This window comes from Helianthus annuus, chromosome 11, assembly GCF_002127325.2.
Source record: "Helianthus annuus cultivar XRQ/B chromosome 11, HanXRQr2.0-SUNRISE, whole genome shotgun sequence".
Taxonomy (NCBI): domain Eukaryota; kingdom Viridiplantae; phylum Streptophyta; class Magnoliopsida; order Asterales; family Asteraceae; genus Helianthus; species Helianthus annuus.
Window position 1 is genome coordinate 101,837,958 of NC_035443.2, and position 11,125 is coordinate 101,849,082.

Below are 11,125 nucleotides of genomic sequence, written 5' to 3' on the forward strand. Positions count from 1 at the left end.
AAATAAAATTGGAACAACCATTTTATTTATAATAACTGAATTGTCCCAAATGTCAAAAGATAACAAACAAAGGAAATACAACAGACTAATTGTTCCCTGCTGCGTTGTCATTTGCATTTGCCTCGTTTATGTTGAATACTCGTCCACGTGCTGGATTTGTATTAACAAGTCTTGGGCAATTGTTCCTGTAGTGAGTAAGGTCACCACAGTTATAGCACGATCCAGGAGGAAACTGTGCTCGAACAACGGCAGGCTTTGCAGCATTTTGGTTTTGGATAACATGGCGACATGTATTGACCAAGTGTCCCAAACGCCCACAGTGGGTACACTTCTGACACGGTGTCTGATTCACATGATGACGGTTGCATTTGTTGCACAAGGGTGCAGTACCAACATAGTTCTTCCTAGCATGAGGCTGTGCTGGTTGATTTGGTGCAACCTGATCATTCTGAGCAACTACTGCGAAGTTTTGTGAAGCCTTACGCTTCTTCGACTTCTTAGAGGACTCGGTCTGTTTATCCTTTGGTTTATCTTGTGCTATCTTGTCAGATGGTCTTGGATCGCCTTTTCGGAAAAGCTTACCCTTCCTGATTTGAGATTCAGTCAGGGTGGCAGATAGTTCAATGGCTTGTCTGACGGTAGTAGGGTTGCTACCAGTAACAATATCCTGAACTGGATCAGGAAGGCCATCGATGTATCTTTCAATTGCCTTATCCAAAGGCGTAACCATGGTAGGACATAACAGACTCAATTCCTCGTAACGATTAGTGTATGCTCGATGTTCACCGCTGTCTTGTTTGAGATCATCAAATTCCCGTTCCAAAGCCCTAAGCTCATGACGAGGACAGAATTCCTTCATCATTAGAGCCCGAAGCTCTTCCCAGGTTTGTGCCATTGCTACATCGGCACCTCGATCCCTCATTATGCCATTCCACCATGTGAGTGCTCTTTTCTGGAATACACTCGACGCAAACTCAACTTTTCACTCGTTTGGGCATTGCACATGACGAAACGTGCTTTTGAGACTCTCAAACCACTGTAGGAGCCCCGTGGCCCCTTCAGACCCAGTAAATGTGAGTGGCTTAGCTGAGTTGAATGTTTTAAAGGTGCACTGAACATTGTTATTGTTTGCCTGATTTATCTGGGTGATAAGGTTCGGGAGTACAGCAGCGAATTGCTGAACGATTAAGGCTGCCAAGGCGGCATCCTGAGCTTGATCACGTCGAGGAGGCATATTCTAAAAGAGCAAAGAAACATGAGGGAGAAACAAGTGAGATGTCATTGGATATTCAAAACTAGATGTTAAGAATATCGACAAAGCATAAGGATTGTGACCATTTGTTCGTTACTTAAAACAAACGACACTGTGACAAATCAAAGTAAATGGGTCAACATAATGTATCACTGAAGACATGCTCGCCTATAAGTGAACACTCACCTCAAGAGTTCCCAGGTAAGAGTGACTGGTCCGATACTGCGGATTTGTACGAACACTCTAGCCTTAGACAGAAAACTCAGGGTACAGGCATTCACTCTTCCAGTTTGCATGTGTTCACATTATTTAGACCCAAACTTTGACGGGATTTTGAAAACTCAAAAGGCACAAAGCTAAAGATGAATCAAACTGGAAGGGTTCAAAACCTAGTAATCAATCATCCAAGGATAGATGATTAATTTTCGAAGCGGATTTGTTATTGTGTTCTCGTTGTGGTTATCACCTAAGGATAGGTGACGTGTATTGTTTTAAGACTAAACACAAGATAACTTGTGATAGGGTCCTAGGAAGGTTATAGTCTAGGTCAAAGCATTACTAATAACCTAATTCCCTATAACCATTGGCTCTGATACCAACTTTTCTGTCACACCCCGACCACGTAAAACAACAAAACGTGGCGGAAACGTCGGGGAGTGTTGTAACAGAATCATTGTTTCACAACCATGGATTAAATAGTTTTGTTTTATTGAATTATTGAATTCGATGTTTTGGTACAATTTATAATAAAACAAATAATTGTTTCTCAGTTTTAAGTCGCTAAGGCACAAGTCCATCCTATATGTAGCGTGTATCATCAATCATCACATTGCAGTACCTGAAACATATATGAAAATATGGTACGTCAGCATAAAAATGCCTGTGAGTAACATAGGATTTTGTATATTAGATTCATGGCTTTAGATAATATGAGAAAAGGTTTTATGTTTTCAAAATAGCCATGAATCTAATGTAAAAGTTTTGTTTCTGAAAATGTGTCGTTTTGGAAAACGGGTTTATAGTATAGACAAAAATATACTTTGGTTTTGAAAAGTTTGTACAAATAGTATATCATAGTATACTTTAGTTTTGAAATAGTAAAATGAATAGTATATCAAAATATACTTTAGTAATTAAAATAATAGTTTCGGTAGTATATCTCAAGTATACTTTGGTTTAAGAATAAAAGTATTGGTAGTATATCAAATTATACTTTGGTTTGTAAATAGCATATCAACTATGCTTTGGTTAAAAGTAGCATATCAATTATGCTTTAGATAGTATATCAAAGTATACTTTAGTTTAAAATAACAAAGTTGGTAGTATATCAAACTATACTTTGGAAAACAGTAGCATATCAAACTATGTTTTGGGTAGTATATCAATATATACTTTAGTTTAAAATAAAAAAGTATGTTAAAACATATGTTGGATTTTTTACTTAGTATATCAAAATATACTTTGGTAGATCACATTTGAGAGCACATCAAACTGTACTTTTGTAGTATATCAACATATACAAAGAGAGTGTGATTTGGTATACAACAAAGCCTTAGTGTATCAAACTACACTTTGGAGACTATAGAAATACCACGAAGGCAATTTCTATTTGGTTTAAATTTGGTTTCTGACATTCCATACAACAGGAATGGGGTGTCTAGTCCTATAGCGCTATATCATACTACCAATCGGCTGGGTGAATGTATAAAAATGGTACAATCCAACAATTTGTTTATTAAGTTTTGGAAAATCAGTGTTTAAACCATAGGTAATTGTTTAATTTGTCAAAAGAATATGTATTAAGCATGTGTAATCATATAGTTTAAAATCAGGAAAATAACAGATAGGCATATATGTTTCACCCCAAAACAATTGAAAACAGTAAAAGAGGGGACTATGTACTCACTTGAGATTGCAAGTATCCTTGATTAAGTGTCCTAACAAAGCTCGGGAAATCAAGGAATCAAGTGGCACCTAGTATGGATCACTATATAAAACAATCGGATCCTAAATCGGAAGATAGGATAGAATGAGGTTCTATAAATCAAATGAGTATTTGAACTCATATGGTATGATTTAATAGTCCCAACATTCTGATTGAAAGGCCTACCTAAGTGCTTTTGACCCGTTTCGACCCATTATGGTAACATAAGCCACTATAATGCGTCGTTTGCGTAAAACTATGTTCGGATGGTAATCTACGTGCTATGTCAAGTCTTACATGCCCAATTATCCCTAAACATGTTACTAAATCAGATTACTTGTCAAAAATATGTTCACATAGTCAAATTACGGATTCTAGCTTCAAAAGGGCATTTTGGTCATTTACTATGGGCATACAAGCTAACTAGCAAATGACTAACCAATCCTATGTGATCATAAGGTTATAACCTCAGTGGTTATTCCCTATGAAATTATGATCACTAACTAAGCTTGGTCGGATCCAAAGATCGACCAAACGGGTCGGGTTCGAAAGGCTAAGCGGTTGTTTAGACCGCTTACCTTACGACCCTAAACAAGCACTAAACTAATAGTATCGAGTTAAACATGTCAAAACATGTCTAACCTACTGATTTGGTATCAAAACAAAGCGTTTTGATACCCTAAAGTAGTTCCGTTGCAAAATGCGTGCTAAAACGCATTTTGACCGAAACTTTGACTCGACACTACAACTAGTTAACGTGGTAATCAGCGGCTATAATCACGAAGGATTATAACTATCGTGATTACAATCACGTTTCAAAGTTCAATTGAACTTTGACTTGACCAATTGATGGTCAAAACCGAAAGTCAAACTGTTGGCCAAACTGTTTGACTTTCTGCACTACATAAGGAAAAAGCAAGAAAAAGAATGAAAGAAGGCTCACAATAGTCCTTGCTATCTTTTCTACAAGAAGACAAAGTCCCAATAAGCTTAGAAGAGAGCTCCAAAGCAGATTTAGAGAAGATAAGAGAGGAATGAGCAAGGAATGAAGTGAACTTGGATGGCTATTTATAGTGTTCATGAATTCACAAGATCATGACACTTGTTTTGCTTGGTCATTAAGCATGAAATCCTAGCCATACATTTGTTTGATGCAGGTGCAAAGCCTTGGAGAGGTGGTAACTTGGTTACCACACAAAGAAATTGCAAGATTGGCCCCTGAATTTACAAACTTTTGCTGAAAATGAACTTTCTGCCCAGAAGTGGCACTCGCGTAGCGCGACGGCATAGGCAGGAGGGCTCGCGCTACGCTACGGTGTGTCTGATTCAGCAAAGTTTCAAAAATGGCAGAAATGGTCCCTGCACGCGTTTAAAGCCTTTTTCGATGCGTTTAAACCCCGTTAACCTCATTTCAAGGCTCTAAAATGAAGTTAAAGTATAGGGAACTCAAAACATGCTCAAAAATAAAAATATTTTTGTGTGTACAAAAATTTTGGATGTCCAGATGTGTCCAGAACGTAAGATATGCGCGAAAATGCAAACTTACGCCGTTTTTGACACTTTTAGTCCCTGAAAGATCACATAAGCATGTTTTCGCACACCGAACCACTCAAAGCTTGTTTCTAAGCTATGATTAGGTTATATATGGTATGTTTAACTTATGATCAAGTTCCGGACTATTCGTTACCTTACGAATCGGTATAGTTTCGCAGTTTGACGCAAATAGTCCCTGCGATTGAATAAACTTGTTTTTGCCATACCAAACCTTCCAAAACTTATTTCTAAGTTATGTAAAGGTCATTTAAAGTATGTTAAGCCTATTTCACTATTCCGGAGTGTTTGTTGCGCTAAAACTGATTACGTTTACGCACCAGTGCGCATCTAACTTTCCAGAAAGCGATTTAAAGCTCGGAATTGAACAAAAATTGATATGTGAAAAGGATACACATATTTATACAAATCCCAGGTATGAAACACAATGTTTCATAGGTTTGGCATTTGTTTGGTGTTCGTGGTGACACAGGTGTCACACCTGATTACGATGATAATTATGCATAATCTCCCAAGTCAGCAAAATGTTATCTGTAATTCTTCTACCAGGAACAAACGCTGACTGATTGATATTAACAATGTCACACAAGCCATCTTTAATACGATTAGTAATGATTTTACTAATGCATTTGTAGATAGTATTGCAACAAGGTATGGGTCGATAGTCCGTAATCAACAAAGGGGTACAGACTTTCGGGATAAGAGTAAGAACAATATGGTTTACCTGTTGCAAGAGCTGCCCGTTGTGAAAAAAATCCTTCACAGCGTGACACACATCGTGGCCCACAATATCCCAAGCCTTCTTGAAAAACACCGAAGTGTACCCATCCGACCCAGGAGATTTGTTACCAGCTATAGAGAACATCGCAAATTTAATTTCATCATCAGTGACTTGCCTGACCATATGAGCGGCTTTATCCGCCGCTAACACATTGCGAAATAAATCAGGAGAAGGCTGCATACTAGTGTTTCCCACATTCCCGAAGAAATCCGTATAATGATCAACCAGAACTTGCGGAACCATACCGCCTTCATGCAAGATACCGCCACCGTCTCTAATAGTAAAAATGCGGCTCCGATGGTTCTTGGCTTTGATAACGTTATGAAAAAACTTAGAATTAGAATCCCCCAGCGAGAGCCACTCAACTTTAGACTTCTGTTTCAAAAATAAACCTTCATCCTTAACCGCCTCCTTGTAATCATGCACCAATCGATCCAGCTGGTCTTTCAAGACGTCATTTAATGGATCACTATCAATGGCCTTTTGACAATCCTCCAAAGCTTTCCTGGTCACGTTAACCTTCTCGTGTAAATTCCCTTGTTTGAAAAACAGCTTCCTTAATGGAGTTTTAAGCAGCTTAAGCTTGTTCACCAGTTGAAACATTCGATGACCTTGGATATCCCTACTCCAAACCGAATTAACAACATCCAGAAACCCACTCTTGTCAGCGATTAAGTTAACAAACTTGAACTGTAACACCCCCAAAATCCCACCTACGGAAATCCCGCGAGGCGTGTTACGCATCAGAGTTCGAGCCACCAATCACATTGAACCAATAATAAATACTTAAATAAAACATGTTATTAATTATCAATAAAAATGTCAATCATGATAACAATTCCCGAAAGTTGTGTAGCGGAAGCATATAATAAGTTATTTAGCAAATGTTTCGTAATAGCACTTAAACCAATGTATCAATATAAGATAATACGAAAGCCTCGATCCATGACCACTCCAGCATTCCCAGATAGCAAGTCCATGATCCCAAAGTTAACCTACAAGCATGCAAACAAGTGTGTCAGACTACACTGGTGAGTTCAAGGTGTTGCTTACGTGTGAAGCTACCAGATATTAGTTAAATCAACTCGTTGTTTGGTTCAGATGTCGTTGTTAACTTGATTATTGTACCGTATGCAGCGTCAATGATGGGAATGCCTAACCCCAATGCCCATAACCAGGCATTTGTCAAAGTCAAGGTATCAAACAACCTTGACAAGCTGTAGGAGGTCTTATATCCGCGATGTTCTCACAAGTTGTCCCAGTAATTAGTTCACGCCCGTCCTTACGGCCCGGTGTGAGGGTGCCAAACCTAATAGCGCTATCAACTAATTACCCCATTGCCTTACAGGCAATCCGGTAGATGATTGTTTCTATGTTCCAGTTGTTTACCCCAAGTTTCCCTTCCAAATGTTTACCAGTTGTCCCAAACCACCGGGACGCATGCTTGAGAAAATGCAATGAACTCACCTTGGTTTGTTCGGCAGATTATACCAAAGTTACTTGAATTAAAGTGGTCAATCACGTCCTAACAGGGTTACCGTACAAGTCAGGTTTGGTTCAAGCAAAGCACGTATATTTCACACAGTTAACACATTACAAGCATGTATGGAACAAGGCAGCATTTTAACAGTTACATAACAGCTTCAACTTGTACGATTCAACATAAGCCCAAGAGTGACCGGCCCATCATAGAAAACGTGGCCCATTCCAAAAACGTGCAAGAGCCTTGTGCGATTCTGATGGGCTCGTACGATCGGATTAGCCCAGCCCAACTAGAATGTCCGGCCCAAAAGTTAAGCGGTCACAAAGACTTGTGCGGTCCAGTAACCTTGTGCGGCTGTGGTGCCTTGTGCGACTGTATCAAGTTGTGCGATGAGGTCTTGGGCTGTCCGGCCCAATGACAACAGCCGGTTATTCATTGTGTGTGGCCCAAGGTATTGTGCGATTGGCACTGTCTTGTGCGATCCACTGTACCTTGTGCGATCATGCGAAGTATATGTTGTACACTATGCTAAGACATGTGGTACCTAGCTTGTGCGATCTCATTGTGCGTGTGACCTTGTGCGACTGGTCAACTAATTCTCGTAATTTCGCAAGTCGGTTACAATCAATCAAGTGGTTTCCAATTTTACATCAATCAATCAACACAATTAACAGCTTCTAGTCATCCATTAATCGATCAAACAGGGAAACTATTAACCGATTCATTAGAATCCTAATCAAAATTAAATCACAAACAATACTCATAACACTTAAACACATGATCATGGTTCATATTCTTGGTTACTATCATGGATTTACTATCAACACGATCCTACAAAATCATCCGTACAAGAACCCATTACAGCCGATTACTATGTGTTTGGTTCTAATTCCAATTCATGCAATCCAAATCGTATGAGCATCATCAAGTGTACATGTGAGTCAATTTATCAAGAAAATTACAATCAAACATGTATTATCCCTAAATCACCATGTAACACAAATAGATTATGTAATACAAATAGGTCAAAAACATTATTCAACACACATTCAATAATCAAAAACACTAACCGGTTGAAAGAGAACTCGATCCGAATAAGGAAATCTTCGAGAGATATGAGGTGATGGCCGTCGGGTTTGAGAGAGAAGGAGAGGAACCGAACTAGGGTTTTGTGTGACTTGTGTGTTTTTGATAAAATGTGAGATAGTTACAACATCTCATGTGTTAATCAGTTTAGGGGAGGATGGGCCGAACCCACACTTGGGCCGCCCCTTTTGATCCGAGTGCAGGCAATACGGCCCAATGGCCTTGTGTGTTCGAGTGTGTGTTGTGCGGTTGGTTCGTGTTGTGCGTTTGGGCCAATATATACATACATACATTGCATTACATAAAACACAAAGTCATAACGTTTAATAATCGTAATAGTTCACATAAGCACGTAATGTTACACAGAAGTGGGTTCGAATTACGAGTTGTCACATGAACGGTTTCGGCTTGTCTCGAGTCACATTAGGCAGCTTCAATACACAAGGGCTATGATCAGATATGCGATAAGGCAGACAATAAGCTAAAGTTGCTGGAAAGGCATCTATCAAGCACACATTCCCCATAACCCTATCGAGTTTCTTTAAGATAGTAGCACGGTTTTTCTGATTGTTAGTCCACGTAAACTGAAGGCCTGACCGATTGAGGTCAAACACTTCAATGTCATGAACACATTCCTTAAACTCCCTGTTTCCTATACTTAAATTCGATGAACCAGCAAGAACATCAGCATGAAACAACGCCTCATTGAAATCTCCCAGCATACACCACGGTTTAGCATGCATGAACGTACTATGAATACGATGATTACTCCAAAGATCTCTCCTCCTTTTATACTGATTATGCGCATACACAAAAGAACAGAACAGAGACTTACGGTCCAACTTAAACACAATCTGGGTGTGAATGACCTGATCCGAATGAGATGGAATCATAACATCCACCATATTAGGATCCCACCCCACCATTATTCGTGTTCCTTTATCACAACAGTCATCATTTGTAACCCAATCCCACATCCCACACACTTTTTTTGCAAACACTAGCCACATTAGACGAGTCAACATGGGTCTCCATAATTTTTTTGGGTAAAGGGTTACCGCGGTGAATCTATTAAAACAACCGCAATTAAGTACAAGTAGTGAGGATGTGTTCCACACTAGTTCATATACGGGACATGCCCCATATATGTATGACAATCAAAACAAATAAACCTATGACACCCCATAACCTAGCCTACTATACATCATGAAAAGATATCTAGTAGACAAGACAAAAAACAAATCAACATAAAACCCTCAACCGCCATCATCGAAGATAAAGTTGCCACAAACTAGCAACCCCTTCACACGAACCAACAAAAGCCTATCCATTTGAGAACTTTGTGGAAGAGGTGCTTGTCCCTGCTCTCGAAGATGAAGAGTGAGTACCCACACCTGAACATGGGTCTCCATAATTGCACACACCTGAACGTGATTATCCACCAACATCTGCCGAACCTCCTTCTGCTTCAGGGAGCGGTTCAACCCCCTTATGTTCCAAGCAGCAACACTACCCATTTAAACCTTCTTGACCGGGTGTGCTTGCACCCTCAGGTTTACTTTTGTCCAGCTTTGCATCCATGAACTTTGGTATTTCACCTAAAAGGTCGTCAATCTCCACTCCATCCACCACATTAGCACTAGATGATGATGAAGTTTCTCCAGTGGACTTAGCATTCACTACTGGCCGATACACAAGCTTAGGTTTCTGGTTTTTAACATGGAATCCTTGCTGGGCAGGTTTTTTATTTTTTCCTTTGGAATTAGCATCCGGGTATTCATCCGACATCTTTTTTGTATTGTCAGGCACATGAGTTTTTGGTTTTTTAGGACACGAGCTATCATCATGGCCAAACACACCACATCCCGAACACCTTAAGGGTTCCCAGTCATATTCAATATTAACCTCAGCAATAGAATGCCCAACACCATCCAAAGAAGGAACCGCAACTTTAATCATCCTGACCAAATCCCTTGTAGCATTGACCTCGATCAAAGCCCTAGCAAAACTACTCCGTCCCCATGATTCCGCACACATTGTCGTAGTAAACGAGTCAAGCATTTTAGGAACCCCTATCTTAGTTGCTAACAAGCTCAAACCATCCTCAGTAAATGCCGATAGTGGAACATTATGCATTTTTACCCACACCGGTATCGCTGTGATATCCTCTTTAACCATCACGCTTGACGGAGACCATTCATTTAGAATTATAGGCACATTACGAATCAGCCATGGACCATCCTCCATTAGTTGTTCAAGACCCCTTTTCGTTTTAAACTTGAAAAAGAAAAAACCATTTGAGTTCATCATCATCTTTGTCAATCCGTATTTAGCCCAAGTGTTTTTGACAAAGTAATCAACGACAGGAAACGCAAGCCTCTTCCCTAGGAAATAACCATAAAGTGTGTTGGCAAACCTATCATTTACCTCCTTCACCGACGATAACGGAATAATAACATCAGCTCCATCCAAAGTATCCACTGTTTCCATCGATCTAAAGTTGACTTTTGGCACCTCCTTATGATTCTGAACAACCTTAGCAAAAGAAACAGGATTGGTAGTTTTCTTAGTCGCATCCATCGAATTAGCACTCTCCTGAGTATCATTAGGGTTTGCATGAGAATACGCAACATTCTTGTCAGCATCAAATTCATCAGCATTCAGATTAACATAAGTCGACTTAGGTTTAGCAATAGACAGCTCAGGAAAGTTTTTTTTTGGGGTAAAGGGTTACCCCGGTGATTGTCTATAACAGCTCAGGAAAGTTTGCGGCCATATGTTCATCAACATTCCCACCCTTATACTCCAAATCCACAGGTTTTGAAATTTCATACAATCCATCAAGAACCGAAGGGTTATTATTATTGTACATAACCATCAGAGGGTTACCCTCTATGTTCATGATTTTCAAGCCAATACCCCGTACCGGGCTCGCACTCGCCTCACCAATTGAAGGAGATGTACCCCCTTTATCAGGAGCCAGTTCCTCAACCCTACTTCCCCCCATGCAGCCACACCTCAACACCCGAAAAACTCCACACCAAGAAC

General features: G+C 39.8%; 1 protein-coding gene across 1 annotated transcript; it reads right to left on the bottom strand.

Moving 5' to 3' along the window:
* Positions 1-9,586: 9,586 nt before the first annotated feature.
* LOC110888144 lies at positions 9,587-10,657 on the bottom strand. The gene has a single exon (XM_022135684.1). It carries the CDS (start codon positions 10,655-10,657, stop codon positions 9,587-9,589), a length of 1,071 nt encoding a protein of 356 aa, XP_021991376.1.
* Positions 10,658-11,125: the final 468 nt, after the last annotated feature.

What these genes read in the sequence shown, in the direction of transcription:
- LOC110888144 (XM_022135684.1), bottom strand. Translation starts at nt 10,657, where the DNA reads ATGGATGCGACTAAGAAAACTACCAATCCTGTTTCTTTTGCTAAGGTT.